The 17753-nt window shown below is 33.8% G+C and overlaps 2 protein-coding genes across 2 annotated transcripts in view; one reads left to right on the top strand and one right to left on the bottom strand.

Moving 5' to 3' along the window:
* LOC131855370 (uncharacterized) overlaps positions 1-2327 on the top strand; it is a 35912-nt gene extending 33585 nt beyond the window's left edge. The window contains exon 16 of the mRNA XM_059206629.1: positions 110-2327. Coding sequence (XP_059062612.1) covers positions 110-1363 — 1254 coding nt within the window. The 3' untranslated portion in view covers positions 1364-2327. The remainder of the gene's footprint in view (positions 1-109) is intronic.
* A 5367-nt stretch (positions 2328-7694) lies between these two features.
* The window catches only part of LOC131855363 (uncharacterized), a 79251-nt gene continuing 69192 nt past the window's right edge, over positions 7695-17753 (bottom strand). The window contains exons 4-10 of the mRNA XM_059206620.1: positions 12878-12984; positions 12151-12299; positions 10952-11032; positions 10227-10376; positions 9520-9667; positions 8451-8589; positions 7695-8129 (exon numbers count right to left, since the gene is read on the bottom strand). Coding sequence (XP_059062603.1) covers positions 7918-8129; positions 8451-8589; positions 9520-9667; positions 10227-10376; positions 10952-11032; positions 12151-12299; positions 12878-12984 — 986 coding nt within the window. The 3' untranslated portion in view covers positions 7695-7917. The remainder of the gene's footprint in view (positions 8130-8450; positions 8590-9519; positions 9668-10226; positions 10377-10951; positions 11033-12150; positions 12300-12877; positions 12985-17753) is intronic.

Raw genomic sequence — 17753 nt, 5'->3', positions numbered from 1 at the left:
CAACCAACAACAAACTAAGTAACAATTATTTTTCTTTTTCTGTGTATTGAAATTACAAACCTCAATATATCCTACGTAGTATTATCATATTGTTTTTATTTGGTTCCAGGCTGACTGCTGCATGAATTCCAATGTATCAGCATTAGTTGGTACCATAGAGAACCATCCAGAATCCACATCTGAATCTGATACGGGTTCGTTCACACTCACGCGACAGCAGCGCCCCCAACCGCAAGTGGGTTCGAAACGTCGCCCGCGACAAAACGACAAACACACAAAAAATCAACGACAAGAAATTAGCACTATCAGAATGGCCGAACAACAATTGTTAGAACAACTCAACACCTCAATAAGAATGAGTGACAGAATGAATGATTCAAGAATCAGTGATGGTATAAACGAGAGTCGCGTCAGTGATCGGAATGATTCCAGAGATCGACTGAACGATTCGAGAATAGAACGCATCAACGATTCCAGAATAAGCGATAGAATGAATGAAACGAGGCTGAGTGAGCGAATGAATAATTCCAGAGATCGTTTGAACGATTCGAAAATTGAAAGGTTGAATGAGTCCAGACTCGAAAGAATGAACGATTCCCGGATCAGCGATAGAATGAACGAGACGAGACTGCGGGAGCTAATGAATGATTCCAGAGATCGTTTGAACGAATCACGAATGGAGAGAATGAATGATTCTCGCATTAGTGATAGAATAAATGATTCTCGAGTCAGTGATCGCATGAATGATTCTAGAATCAGTGATAGAATTAACGATTCTCGAATCAGTGAGAGAATGAACGATTCTCGAATCAGTGAGAGAATGAACGATTCTCGAATCAGTGAGAGAATGAACGATTCTCGAATCAGTGAGAGAATGAACGATTCTCGCATTAGTGATAGAATGAATGAAACCAGAAGCGACCGATTGGAACGAATCGAAGATAGGAGGATGTCCGATCTGAATTCTAGCATAAGGGTTGAAGGGAGTCCGAAGATGCGGAATCACATGAGTCCATTACGCGTGCCAAGGTCAAGTCCAAAGAACTTGCCTAAAGAGCACCCCAGGCAGTCAAGTTCTGATTCTAACAAGCCTGAGTTCTTCGTGCCACCTCCGCCTACACATTCGCCCTTATCTCCTAACACAGAAGAGTCACTTTTGTCTGACGAGGATGTTAGAACACAGGATCAAATGTATTCTAACGATCCGGAAACTTCGAAATGCTTAGGACCAGATTCACAATACGAAGGCGTTAGGGAGGAAAAGGATGAAATTTTAAAAACAAACCATCATCATTGTTATAGTGACACAAACACTATGGATTCGGGGTGGCAGAGCGGGTCAGAGAAACAGGTGACAGATTGAATTGTCTATGTCCATGTGTTCTATATATCTAAGTAACTGTGAATATGCTGTAATTGATGAAACTCATGTCGATGTGTAGAGAACTGTAGTGGTTGATATAAATATGCTATGTAGTATTATTTCGTACGATGTTATTTCTTATTTTATTTCATATTTTGGCCTAAATTTTTTGTCGGGCGTTTCGTAATAAAATAATGCTCTCTTATTTAGTAATAAATTGTTAGAACTAGCAAATTTTTCAATTGGTGATTTAAAAAAATACTCGAAACTAATTTTTTAAGACATAAAAAAGTTATAACGCTTGTGAATACGAGTATTATGAATTTTCGTATACTTTGATATTGTAATACATGTAATTGCTATTTAAAAATAATTCTATTTGTTAATTGTATAGGAAAAATTGTGTTTTTATATTATTCCTGGTCTAAAATATTTAGGTTACACAAATATTATAATAATATTTTATCCAATTTTTTTATCTTATATTGGTATCATTATTCACACAAAAGTTGATAATATGATATATTTCAAACTGTCATAGAAACGAAATGTTATTAGATATTTAGAAAAAAAAATGACAAAAAATCTTTAATTAAATAATAAAATGAAATTTCCTAAATAATTATGAGCTTTGCATTAGAATTAGAAGACAGAAACCCTTCCATTTGTATTGGAGAATGTGTACTGTGTCGTGCCAATTAGATAAAATTAGATGTTTTTGTAAAGAATGACCAACATTAAAAATCACGAATTCATGAGTCATATATGGGAAAAAATAATATAATCATATAAATATTTGGTGAAACAGAAAGCTGATGAAGATGATTTTCAATTATTATATAGTTTTTACTAGAAAAGATCCATTTTTTTCGCAGTGATGAATATATATCACTATTTTGATTAATAAGAATTAAAAGTTTAATTTACGCTCTTTTAGAACATTCTAGCTATTTGTTATAGAAAAAAAAACATTTTTGTAATTTCAATAATTACTTTGCATTTCTAGCTATTGTATTATTATGTTCTCTTCATTTGACCTTTTGTCTAAATAGATATTAACATAAAAAAGTATAATCTTTTCTTATTAATTATTTATTATTTATACGACAAAAATACATAAAAGCGTAAATACGATTGAAATTAAAAAATCTCTATCCATTTGTGTAACCTAGTCTTTTCTCTTCCATTTGAAGCAATATATTTTGTAAATATTGAATTGTATTAGTTTTATAAGATAAACTTCCTATTAGGGTCTGTAGCAATTATATAATGGGTAATACGTAGTCCTACAGTGTGTGATTATCAATTTTCAAGAATAATTTAAATAAAAATAATTAGTAAAGTCTACAAATTATATTACATTTGTAGCCCAAAAAAGCTAAAGAAGCAATGTTATTGGAGAGATTTTTCTTTGCAAAACCCGAATTGGTGGAATTTGGGCATCTGAAGTTAAATCAGGAAAGTGACAAAAACATTGCATATATGTATAGGTACTTATAATATTATTAAATGTTTCTTGTGATGCTATGGGATTGTTTAGTGTCATGATATTATTCTATAAATGTTAATAATTAAGTTATATACATTAATTTCTTTTTGTGAAATAAAATCAGTTATAAATGTTCATTGGATGCTTACGTTCTGGTACATTTTACTGCTAAGGAATTAAATTAATAATGGTTTCAAAGATATGACGGCTTAACCTTTACTATCTGATATCCTAGTACATGTATGAAGAGATCCGGTGTGAAGTGTAAGGTATCTGATATATATTTATAGTTTTGGGCACAGTAATGTTACCTCTATCTTATATCTGATCTCCTGGTATACGGTGTTTATGTATATCTGTCTTGTAATACGTGTGGGTTGTTAAAACAAGATCTTTGCGGTATATATGACTATAGTTGTTACCTCCACTTTATACCTGATCTCCTGGTACACAAACTACTTTGAGATAAGCATTGTTAGCAGGGTCCCCTATATACGTCATACGAATTTCGTAATGTGTGATCTCTCACAAATGTGACAGAGACTAAAAAGAAAAGAAAAGAGGCCTTTGTCACATTTGTGAGCGGAGGTGTGCGATATTGTGACGTCACATATTTTGAAATTTGTACTGTATTTGTTGAATTATTTTTTATAAATTTTGAAATGTGATATAAATAAGGACCTTTTGTCACACAAGGTCACACTTTCTCGAATCCTACCATTGAAATATGATACTCAATCGATAACATATTTTTTTTACACTATGGTATCAATTAAGCGTACGGTGTATGTTTCATTGAACATGAAATATAGAAACAGTACGTAGCTAGTACACAATTGAAAAGCACTCCTCTCATCTGCGAAGGAGCCAATTATTGGACGCAGACACTAGCCTCATCTGTGAAAGGTTTTGTAATTGTTCTCACAGATGCGTCATTAATGTCATTTTGACAGCTAACAGTTGAAAGATTAAATTATATTTCAGCACAAAAGGCGCGATCTAATTAATTCACAGAGTAGACCAAACATAATGTTCTAAAGAGAGTAGACTCTTCTTTCTGTGACGATTGGTCCGTTTGGGGTCATATCCTTTGTCATTAATCAAATGGAAAATAAAAAAAATATAATTGCAAATAGACATATTGTATTTTAATTTCTGTATGTTATCTATTAACTTCTTGTTTATTAAAATTGTATATAAATTATTAGATTGATCAGGGTCTAGACCATAAGCTCTTATAGTCGAATCAAACATCCATAAATGCAATTTGCAACAAAATGGAATCGCTACCGTATGTAAAAGCAATAGAGTTGAGATTTGATCAATTTTGCTTACTACAAGAGTTTATAGTATACCCTTTCTTGCAGTTATTAATATGGTTCTATTAAAAGACTGAAATGTGATTGGTTTGTTATTTTCTGCACCTATATGATTATAGGTGTGCCTTACCTACCTCTACGGTCACTGGTTTGATTCCGGTACAATACAAAAAATTGTGTTCATAATTAATTAGTCCTATGATATTAATATGAGCTGACGATTTTTTTCTACTTCATTTTAATTAACGGAAGTACATATAATCAATGTTATAAATGCGATTGTTTTATTACCCTTCTTAAATGAGGACGTAGGTTATCTATACATATAAATAAAATAGGAGTGTCTGAATTTTTGTCTGTCTGTCTGTTTTTTCCGGCTAATTTCTGAAATGGCTGGACCGATTTTGACAAGACTTTTTTTTGATAGGTAGCTGATGTAGTAAGGAGTAACTTAAGCTACTTTTATTTTAGAAAAATAAAGTTAAATTCCATGCGAATGAAGTCGCGTGTAAAGCTAGTTAGTAAATAAAAATGTCACGACTGTTGCTCAGAAGTCCAAAAACCGACCTCACAGTTAATGTAACACTTGACATGTTTATATTTTGTTGGCTGTTTTAGAATCCTACAGACTGTATTAATCTAAGAGCTAACATATTGATACAATACCGAAAAAACATAATTTCACTGGAGAGTCAGTCAGAAATATGAATTATTACAATTACGTTTATAAAGTCGGTAAGATTTGAAGTTACGATCTTTTACTTAAGACGGGGTGGTAACTCCTTTACCTACACAGATACAAGATCTATTATAGACAAATTTAAAGTCAGTAATGTAGTAAAACAACGTAATTATTAGTTTGGTATATTTTTTATTAGATAAGTTGTATACATATGTATATTTAAGATGGTAAATTAACTAATTTTGAAATCAATTATTTTATTAAAAATTCTTCTAAATAGATATTATTCCGCAATCAGCAAACAGTAATAATTAAATTATTTTTATTAAGTACAAAGTAGTTTGTTTACTTGGCATAAGCACATTATTAAAATTCAGACCAGAATCCTCTTAATTATTTTACGTAGGTATGTCACTTACTTTGGAGTTATAAAGAATACTTTGTTGAAATTATAAGTACAGTTGAGAATAAGTAACATATAAAGTTTATAGCATACGGCTGGCCGCATAATGTTAGCCTTATTCCAAGTGAATATAATTAACAATATGCAACTTTTTTTTTAATTTACACAAATACATAATATCAAACTTATATAAAAAGTTATTTGATTTAATAGAAAGTAAAACTCAATACCTAAGTTAGGCAACCACATAGGTAACATTTTAGTATATATATTAAGTACTGAGTTAAATATGAATCTATACAAATATATGATAAATATAACTCAATACATATATTTTAGATCTAGTTCAATCTCGTCTCTAGGAATAAATTTCAATTTATTACGAAAACATATTTTAAATAATATCCTAATGTGCTTTAACAAATCAATGTTTTTTTTTAAATTTACCACAGACATTTTTCAGTCTTACTACGTAATACTGTGAATGATTGCAATGAAAAAAAACTGATAAGTACTCTGTATATAATTTTAGTTAGCTATGTAAAAAATGGCGCCAATAATTAAAAGTATGTTTATGAAACAAGAAAAATTAAGTACACTGGCTACTATATGCATTATTATGATAAGACTAGTGATTTCAAAACACGTAGGCATATTCTATAGTTTCCTGACTTATATCGGAAAAATAGTTTGGACAGAGATATTTTTATTTATTGGATTTTGGCGCGAAACCAACTGCCAAACTTTGTAGGTAGATTATATTTTATGCAAATATATATAATCTCTGGTTTAGATATTTTATTAGTTTTTATAAAAAAGACGTAATAATGTGATCAAGAAATCTTTCATATACAGACCTTATAACTCTTAAAATCCGTAGTTATAACATTCCGTCAATAAAATCTATAAAAAAGAATATGCAGAAGATAAGACTGTATGGTGTTGTACCTTTGACTTTTCACTTCTGACCAAAAAATATAGTAACTACTGATGTTTTTTTTTTCGTTTGCAAGAGGCTAGTGTTGCCTATTATGCCACTAAAAACAGGAAACGAGACGGGATAATGGAAAGGTACGGGTTAAATTTTGAATATACTCGGAATTAGTGATCATGGATTTTAATGTTTAATGTTATTATGGGAAATAAAAGACGCAAGAGATTTATAAATTATAGGATTAGGATGAGCTAATAGGCATACAATGGATGAAGGAAAAGGAATTTCTAATGAGATTAGTGTCTCTATAAATGAAGAACGATCGTAAGAGGAGCAGGAAAACACAATATGATTTAGATCACCCACATCTTCTCCACATTCACAGATATTATTTACTTTTATACGTAGTTTTGTTAAATGTTCAGGGCTGCAAACATGACCAATTCGCATACGAATCAAAACACTAGTTGATCTTTTATCAAGATGTAATTTGAAAAACCACGGTTTAAGAGGTATAAACGTACTGATGTTTTTTGAGGGCGGGAGTCAATGGAGGGACTATTTAATATGTTTGTTATTATTATGGCAAAAAGTCAACTTTCTTCTGGTGTGTTAATATCTATGTCGTAAAACATGTATATAACACAGAATGTAGGTAAATAAGTAGATATATAAAAAAATATTAGTCAGGTTCACAGTAGGTAGGTAGTTAACTTCTAAAACTAATATTAGTCACTTAAATTAAGGTTATTTTAATAAAATCACTTTTCCTTATGAACTAATAATAAGAAAATGGTCGGTAATTGTGATAAAGAGACTATAGATAATTTTATCTATCTCGGTATTAAAAAAAAAGAAAGGGATTCACCTAATCTATGAAATAATTAAAATGTTTTTATTTCCGTATTATTTCATTGTAAATTGCTTGTCGGGTTTTAACACAATTAACTTAATTATAAATATAGTATTTATGATTTATAATTAGTTTAATTTATCATAAAAAAATATTATGTCAAAATTCAACAAATTAGAATTTAAATTATTTTGTATTAATTGAAATAGGAAAATGTCGTATTTACTTACAAATTTTAGGTTTCTATTATATAATTAAAGGTACCTAAGGGTTTATTTTTTACTGTCTCTGTTTTTTTTTATGTGAATCCCATTCTATCGTCACCCAATCCCAATTTGAAAAATCGGTCATCCCACTCGAAAAGGAGTGAAATTTCCAAGTTTCGTTGTACATTCAACTCGGAATAAATAACACCATTAACTAGGTGGACTCTTAGCTCGTAGCTACATTATATTAGTAGAGAGTAAACTGAAATGTACTCCACATTTCAGTTTAAGAAAATTTTGAGATAAAAAAATAATTGTATCTGCAAGATAATTGAGTGAGCGTTAAATAAAAAAATCACTCTGGACAATTAAGCCACTGGACAGCGCCATCTAGTAAGCAGAGGTTGAGTTATGGGTATTAGACAATTGATAATAATACTTACATACATTTTTTTGGAAATATATACATAGCAAACAAGCAGATGGATACAAACAATCATACTCATGAATACAAATGTTTGCACCGTGCGAGGAAACGAGCACGACCATCGGAAGTAAAGAGGCGTGCTAAACCACTAGACGAGGTTAGGACTCTATTTATGTATATTCCAAGTTGACTGTACAATACAAAGTTACGAGATCGTTTCATTAGAAAGAATAATTGTCAATTATTTAAAAAATATCAATAGTACACTCAACGATAATAACATACAACATGCGTTGTACATGCTAGCATTCGAAAGTGCAGGGGATGATGGCTTGTCGGGTAATAGCAGCTTCTTCTCCTGTGACCACTCGGAGATGCTAGCAGGTGTTCCATCCTGATCTCCAAGCAGCTGGTTTGCGATTTTGAGGTTCTTCAGGTGGGTGAGGAAGTCTTCTGCAATCAAATGGTATTTAATGTTAGTTTTGTTTTTATTCTGTGTTAGTGGCGGGGTGATATGTGTCAGGGATTTAGAAGCTACCCTTTCTGTGCCCAGAAACTTGCGTAATAAAATAAGGACAGTTATTATAATTCACACATACAAATGTTTGTACCATGCGACGAATCGAACCCGCGACCAACGGAAGTAAGGCGTTGTACTAAACCACTAGACCGCCGAGGCCATCAATAAAATAAATCTTCACATACGTTCAGGAGTTTGCAAGCTCGTTTGCACCCTATGCCATATAAAATAAAGATACAATTTGCATAACTGACCAGCTTCCTCCTCTCCGCCGTTGGAGTCCACCTTGATGAAGGTGGTGAGAGACACCTCGTACACTTTATTGGGGATGCCATCAGACGAGATAGAGCGACGTCTCCTGCCATAACCAGTGGCACCATTCGTACATTGTACCTGAAATGTGTAAAACATTAACATAAAGCAAAAACTTTGTACCCCTTTTTACTAAAATTGCATAAACTATGAAATTTTGCAGTGCGAAGGTTCATATATAGAAGGAGCGCAGAATGCCCCGTCGATCGATCCCCCGTCCAATTCAAACGGGGATCGAAATTACAACGGCCTCAGCCGAGGTTTGAACTCCCAGCGGTGCCCTCAGACTAAAGTCGTATCCGTCAGGCGGGAGTTGGCCTTCAGCCGCTCCATAAGTTCTTCCGCGGGTTTGGAGTGCTATCTGCACTCGTCCCTTATCGTTCGGTGTAGCTGTAGGCTCAAGGCCAGTTGCGGCCAACAGTATTAGAGTAGTCCGAAAAAAAGCTAATGTATATATTTTTAAAATACATTAAAATACTAAAAAGGTCATTGCAAACACTACCATGTATTTGACATACACGCATAGAAATATATAGTCTTTGATAATAGAACCTTAACTTAAATAATTTATGGTCGAATTTCGACCACTGGGTGACCACTATTAAAAAGGAAATCAACAAAACGTCTGTCGGGTCAGCTAGTTAACAACATATTAAAACATTTTCAACCCCTTACGGGTTGTAAGGGGTTGAAAATGATTTTATATGTCAAAAACTATTTTTTTCGGATTCAAAAGTAGCCTACATCCTTTCTCAGGGTCTAAACTATCTGTCACCAAATTTCTTTTAAATCGGTTCTGTGGTTTTGGCCTAATGGCGGGACAGACCGACTGAGTTACTCGGATTTATAATACTAGTAAGAATATTTAGACTTATAATTGACAATGTTAGCCGAATCTAAGTGATGACCAAATATAAAAATTTTTAAAGCCAACATATACCATTGTACCACATTCAAAGCATAAATAAATAAATAGAGCGCTAAAAACTTTATTGAGGACATGAAACTCACTCCTTGGCATTTGTCCAGACACACGCTGACGGTTCCTTTGAACTGCACGTATGTGGTATCCGGGAATTTGAACGCCCTGAACTTGGCTGCGAGCAGGTCACCATCAGACGTCACGAAGTTATCGAAGAGGTACGGATCCACCGAACAGCTGCAGGTAGTAGTGTTTTTTAATCGGTTACAATTTGAATATTCAACAATTTAAATTTAAACTTTTTAAAAAAATTATTACATTACTGCCAACATAAAAAAAGAGATAAAGAAAGACAGTAAGAAAGAAAGAAGTAAGAAAAAAAATGTTCACTACATACTACAGTAATCCTCCCATAATAAGGTACTTTACCCCCTTATAACGCATTTTCAGCTAACATGTATTTCGATTTCCCTATATAACGTTGGGATTTCACACATTATATTTCTGTACTGTGTAATTTATAACGATTTGTTTCTAATTAGTTTTTTTTTAGTTCATATCCATAAGTTTTTTATTTAGAATGTAGTACTGATTTTAATAAAACTTATATATTTCGTTCTTAATATAGTTTATTCTTATAATTCCCATTTAGCCAGGAAGATTAAACGAGAATAATTTATACGTAACGCGTTATACAAGGTCGTAAAAAGGCGTTATAAGGAAATACTCCTACAACGCGGATCCAATCTGCCGTGTCATAGGGGAAATTACTGTACTAATATTACTAGATACACACCCATTCAATATAATAGTTTCTTGCTGCTTTCCGGTGTCTGTAACATGCATATAGCTGACTAGTAACCCGTACACCGGCGCTGACTTCTCATCGAGGAAGATTTCCATCGACAGTGGAGTTCCTGGACTCACCGAGATCTCGCCAGAAACTCTGAAAATTTTAAAGATCAATTCTCAGTTATTAAATATATTCAAGTTAAATTAAGGAATCCTTTATTTCAATAAACTTAAATTTAGGAACTTTTGATTAGTCATAGTTATTTTATTTAATCTGCTACCTCTAGTCTCATCATCAATACGTCTTTAACATAAGGGCACACGGGGCCTGTGCTCAGGGCCTCCATTCTCAGGGGGCCTGCGAAGAACTGACAATTTTTCTCACACATTTATTCTCAAAAGATTTTTGTCGGGCACTACACTTTTTTCACAAATCAGTAATGTTATCACAAGGCATATACTACGCCATTATACCGATTACTTCGCCTATTCCTATGTTATTATACCTAATGAGATTTTTTTTCGATGTTCTTATACCTAATGAGCTTTCCAAAAGAGCCCCGAATTGTTGTGTGCCCAAGGGCCCCAGCCTAGTTCAAGAAGGCGGTGCTCATCACAAGAAGAATGAGCAAGAAACTTGTGTGCTAACACAGCTTCTTTGTCAATCAATTTACTTAAAAAAACAATTCAAATGATGACAATCACGACGAAGACGAATGTAGAACTTACTGTTTGCCATTCTCCTTCACAATAGCACCAAGAACTGGCTCGGGAGCGTGACCTTCTTCGTATCTTGTGATGTTTAGTACACTGCAACAAGAAATAGAACTCTGTAGCTTTATATTTTTAGACCCTCTGGTCTAAATTATAAGTTTGTCACGATGTGTATAAACGAATATCTGTAGCTCTTGTATTGTCCATTATATAATTTATTTATATTTGCACTGCCAACAATTATACTCTGCACCACCCATGGTTGACTGGTATATAATGCTGCATGGTGTTAACTCCGCCAATGTACTTTGAAATAATGTGCATTAAAGTTATTTAAATAAATAAATATTGCTAGAAATTTATATATTATAGATAAATGGTTAATTGGTAGAAAATGCCATTAGGTGTTAAGTCCGCCATATGTACTCTTTACTTATGTAAGACGTGCATTAAAGTTATTTAAATGAATAAATAAATTACAAAGCGTAAAATAATGGGCCAAATATAAATTCCCTTTCGACATACTGTATTAATTTCAGTTAAATTTAAACTTATTTAAATCATAGGAATACTGTAAAAAGTCATCAGCGTACATCAGTTTCGCCTATTTAGGCCGCCAAGCAGCATGTTTTGTAAGATGTATTTTGGGTTGTAGGGTACGATTAGACAGAGAAATTGCAGGTTAAGAGGTATATAATAATATAAGTATAACAGGATAATAAGATACATCTTAGTCCTCTAGAATGTCAAAATGCCGAAGGGTGTGGTCTATTGGCGCTACCGTGACAGATTACTGTCATCAGTGCCGTGACCACACAGACAATTTATATTTATAGTTTTATTACATATATATATATGTCTATAAGATAGCGGACCCCGCAAATGTTGTTTTGCAATATAAATTAAAATCGCTATTAAAAAATAGGGGTTGATGGTAGGGAGGTGAAGATTTGGTTGTATGTGTTTTTTAATGCCTTAAAACATTAGAAAAAAAATGTCCAAAAACAAATGTTAGGGATGGACGATCCTTATCAGGAGTTTGAAAAATAGATAGTAGCTGATTGTCATATCTAGTGAATATGCAAATAAAATATCATAAAAATCGGTCAAACCGTTTCGGAGTATGGTAACTAACATTGTGACACGAGAATTTTATATATAAGATTTATAATATGGGCCATTAGTGGCCTGAAATAAATAAAGAAAATACTTACTCTGGTTCATTAAAGTCCAGGGGAAACCCTTCAGCAGCTCTCCTGGAGATGGCGCGCAGTTTGCTGGCCACCACACACCTGACTGTTACCGTCTCTCGACCACCGATGGCGTCTTCTATCACGATTTTGTGGTAGAATGTGCGTTTGCCCTGCGAAATAAGAGGTCTTTTTTGAGATTTTATATGTAATTTGCTGTGCTTTTAATAATAATAATAATCTATTAAAAAAACCATAATACTAAATACGTGTCGCATAATTTTCATAACATAAGAAAATTCTTGACTTCCTCAATAATATCTTCACATAGCGCAACCTCACCCACACTTGGCTGAGGCCCGTGTGGGTGAGTATTACTTTCTTTTAAATTTATAAAAGAAGAGAAAGAATAGATAAAAGTAATAATAATAATAATATTGATGATGATAATAATATTACGCGTAGATAAACATTTGCAAGATGTTTTTTTTTGCTGGTAAAGGAGCACGTTTGACAGACTCGGGAGTCTAGCGGTTTAGTACACCACCATACTTCCGATGGTCGCGGTTTCGATTCGTCGCTGGGTGCAAACATTTGTATTTATGAGTATAATTGTATGTGTGTTTTCTATGTATATTTTATATCAGTTGTCTAGTACCTACTCATAATATGAGCTCTGCTTAGCTTAGGACAAGATGGCTCTGTGTGAATTGTCTAGAGACAACATTATTCTAAACGATTCGGTACTCACTGTGATCTTATTGAGAACTCTGGTGACTCCACATTTGTGTGGATCCTGAAGGTCTAACATGAATGTCGCCTTCCCGTCATCCAACGCCGGCTTGCATGGCTGGTAATCTGCAAATAAAAACAGATAAATTTATAACAAGACTTGTACAAAATCGTGTAAATAGGTACTTTTATAACGGGGAAAAGTTAGAAAGAAGAAAAAGTTAGAAATTGTTAGTAATGTGGACTAATAACCTCATAGCTAGCAATGCATAGTCAGGTTCCACCTCCACGATGTTCCCCCTAGAAACTATCCTGATAAATTCCAGGTGTATTTGTCACGATGGGTTAACTGACCTGACCTTATACTCATCCTATCATCCTCCTGGTGCCCCGCCAGCGTATACTGCTCATGCAGGTGCACCATTCCATTATATTCAATTAAAAAAAAAAAACCTCTGTAACGACTATTTCTGCCATCAAGATTGCTGCTTTATTACCTGTGTTTCAGCTTGACAAATGAGGTGTGGCAGTGATTTGTTTAAATAAACTAAATTTATACATTTATTTGCTGATAAACCTATATGCTGTTTAGTGTTTTTGACCCATATATGTATCATCATCTGCTTCTTTCTTATCCCATTTATTTGGGGTCGGCGTAATTTTTCGCTTCCATTCATCCCAGTTCGCAGTCATCGCATTATTTACTTCCTTTCTTACCATATCATCTTTCACACAGCCACCATCCATCTACCATCCATCTCTTTTTCGGCCTTCCTCTGCCCTTATAACCATCAACATTCATTTGTAACACCTTTCTTAAAATATTATCCTCGTTCCTACGCATTACATGTTCATACCATGATAGACGATTACTCTTCAACTTCTCTGACACCGGTGCCACTTTCATACTTCCCCTAATGTATTCCCATATATGTATATGTATATATAGTCTTTGGTATAATCTATGTCTAATATAATCATATAGTATAAATATAGTTTATGATGTTTTATAACGTACTCTGTGCAGTTGAGTGAGTCTGTATTGCAAAATGGCGGGAGCAGTTAAATTAAATTTGAAACGCAAATTAGCTTTTTATTTAAATATAGTACAATATAGGCTATTAATCATAGTCACCATTTTCCATTTGGTGGTCTGTCAGTTTGTTTGTCATTCCAATTATATAAAAAGATTGTTTAATGTAAAGGTACATTTACATTACACAATTAAGAATATAGAATTTATAAAAGCGCATCTGAATAAACACGATTATTTATTGTTTCATTGAAAGCAATAATTTCAAGGCAACTTAACATAGTGGATTTTATTATACAAATGATAGTATATCAATGTAAATATTGAAAGTAGAAATATAACATATAGATGATCCTTCCAGACGGCGAGCACAATAGACCTATATAGGTCGCAGTGGTCTAGAACACGTGACAATAGCGTAAACCCTAAAAAAATATCCTTCATGATCCTTCGAGACAGCGAGCACAATCTAAATATATATAACTCAAAGGTGACTGACGTAGTGATCTATCAACGCACAGCCCAAACCACTGGACGGATCTGGCTGAAATTTGGCGTGCAGGTAGATATTATGATGTAGGCATCCGCTAAGAAAGGATTTTGATTAATTCTACCCCCAAAGGGATGCAATAGGGGATGAAAGTTTGTATGAAACTTTGTCAATTTTAACCTGATCGGGCTGAGACTTTGCATGCATAAAGCTACTATGGCATAGGCATCCCCTAAAAAAGGATTTTGATAAATTCCACGCCTAAGGGGATAAATTAACGCAAGCGATGCCGCGGGCAAAAGCTAGTAGATCTATATAAACACATAGTATATAACAAGCAGATGACAATAGTCCAGACCCATCAATAAACAAGAAATATACAATTCTTCACGACTGTTTCATTTGCTATACGTTGCCATTCCGAAGGATGTTGCCATTCCAGAGCACTAAGGTGTTATGTCTTCATACCATGAGTTCCATCATTACCTTATGTGGCCTTCTGAAACAGCTTACAAAGCAAGCTGCTTGGTTGCTGCTCGTTCAGCAATCAAGCAGCTTGTTTTATAAGCTAGATAGAGGTAACCACGCAGATTACTCAATTCAAATCGAAATATAATATTCATGTAGATATATTACAGACACAAAAGAATGCTTTCGAGCTTGGAAGAACTGATTACTAAAATTAAGTTAATTATCAATATATAAGTAGGCAATAAACAACATAATATACCTATAGTACATCATTACATAGTATAAAACAAAGTCGCTGTCCTTGTCTATCCCTATGTATGCTTAAATCTTTAAAACTACGCAACGGATTTTGAAGCGGTTTTTTTAATAGATAGAGTGATTCTAGAGGAAGATATATATAGTACATGTACACCCGTGCGAAGCCGGGGCGAGTAGCCCATTCTACCACAAAATCGTGATAGAAGACGCCATCGGTGGTCGAGAGACGGTAACAGTCAGGTGCGTGGTGGCCAGCAAACTGCGTACCATCTCCAGGCGAGCTGCTGAAGGGTTTCCCCTAGACTTCAATGAACCAGGCGCGTAGCTAGTAGTTATATAAATATATATGATCAGAGCGATGGTTGACTGGTAGAGAATACCATCAGTCCATCTGCCATATAAACAATTTTGAGCGCAAAATAATAAATAAATAATAATAATAATAATCTACGCCGGTTTTCTCCCTGGGGCCCTGAACCCCGGTCGGCTGTGCTTCTGCCGGGGGTAAGTTGCCATCTCCTCTCCTTAAGAGGGAAGAATAGATTTTTTTTTAAGTTTAAGAGATAATAATAATAATCTCAAGACAATTCACACAGCGCCATCAAGAGCCAAGTTAAGCTAGCTAAAGCTTGTGTTATGGGTACTATATAGCTGATACACATACATAGTTTTTTTTTGTAAATACATAGAAAATACCCAGACTGATACAAACAATCATACTCATAAATACAAATGTTTGTGCCGTGCGAGGAATCGAATCCGCGACCTCGGTCGTAAAGCGGTGTGCTAGACCGCTAGACCACCGAGGTCGTCAATTATGTACCTGTTATGCTGTATTTATTCCATATACTTAAAGGAAATCATCTGGTATTAAGATTAGTTAATAATCATCAACAAGAAATCTCTCCCTCGTTTGTAAATGTTGGAAATGTTGGTAGATGTTGGTAGACATGGGACTCTCATGATTTTAAGCAGTAAATCAATTCAGACGTGATGTAATGTATAGCCAACATTCAGGGTTGCCGACCGTACGAGGTTTTTCTTACAGGTACGAGATTTTTAGTATGAGGTACGAAAAAAATCTGTAGATTCTGCCAAACTGAAGAGGAAACGCCACTACACATTCTATGTGGTTTTAGCCCACTCATGCATAAACGAAATAGCTCCTTTGGAAAGTTTACACTCTATCCTGAGGAGATAAAAACCATCGCTCCTAAGAATATCCTTCAATTCTTGTCCCTGACGGGTCTAGGTAGCGAACTTTGAAAAAGGGCGAGCACAATAGATCTATGTAGGTCGCAGTGCTACATGTGCTATATACACCTGACAATAGCCCAAAGAACCCAAAAAAGAAAATAAAAAAATCTCGAGTGTAAAATACCTATTACTAGCTGTACACGCAACTTCGTCCGCGTGGAATTTTATTTTTCTAAAATAAAAGTAGCCTAAGCTACTCCTTATTACATCAGCTAACTACCAAAAAATTCCCGTCAAAATCGGTCCAGTCATTTCAGAGATTAGCCGGTACAAACAGACCGACAGACAAAAGTTGTAAAAAATGATATTTTTTGTATGTACCGTATTTATATTCATATGCATGTAGTAAAAAACGGTTATTTCAATATTACAAAGAGACACTTTAATTTTATTTATATGTTATATAATAATGTCCTTGTACAAATAATGCATTATTACTATTGCTAATGTTGGCAGCCCTGCCAAGGTTTGTGACCTATTGACGTGTCCATCTGTAAAGTAATACATTGTTGCAGCCCTACGATTGGGATTAGTTGAGAGGCTCAAGCGGAATAATGTGAAAACATTCCTTACTATACATATATATATATATATATGTGTATATATATGTATAGTTAGGATTGTGTTTGATTTTGATGTTTAGTGGTGCAGAGCACTCATGGTTGCCTGGTAGATAACGCCGCAAGGTATTAAGTCCGCCATATGTACACATTGTTTTTGTGCATTAAAGTTAAATAAATAAATAAAAATAAATATATATCATATTTTACTAATATTATAAACGCGAAAGTTTGTGAGTATGGATAGATGTTTGTTACTCTTTCACGTAAAAACTACTGAATAGATTTTGACGAAACTCTACAGTAATAATGCTTATACATCAGAATAACGCATAGATTATAATTTAATGAGATATTATATGAATTGGAAGAGATATAGTAATACATATCAAGTAAGTGGTGCAGACGAAGTTGCGTGACCCAGCTAGTAATATTACAAATGAGAAAGTGCTATCACATCAAAACTACTGAACCGATTTAAATGAAATTTAGTACACATATAGTCTAGACTCTGAAAAAGGACATAGACAACTATATACTTTTTAATGCGAAAAAAGGGTTGTAAGGGGTTGAGAGGAGAGATAAAAGGTTGTATGAAAGAATCGTCATTTTTAAAGCTAGCAGCTTGTTTTTAGGATTTTGATTAAAAATAAATAAATATGACATTCAAAGTTTGTAGAAATGCTACGCTTAAGGGGGTAAAATAAAATAGGGGATGAAAGTTTGTGTAGAAATCCGTCATTATTGAACCCAGAACGATGAAACTTTTTTTACTTGGCTTTTTTGAGTAAGATTAATAAATATTTACTATCCAAGGCCACTATTC

The sequence above is a fragment of the Achroia grisella genome, unplaced genomic scaffold (assembly GCF_030625045.1).
Source record: "Achroia grisella isolate CSIRO2021 unplaced genomic scaffold, CSIRO_AGI_Agris_v1 utg1360, whole genome shotgun sequence".
Taxonomy (NCBI): Eukaryota; Metazoa; Arthropoda; class Insecta; order Lepidoptera; family Pyralidae; genus Achroia; species Achroia grisella.
Note: the sequence above shows the minus strand (reverse complement) of the source record. Positions and strands in the feature narration are given on the sequence as shown.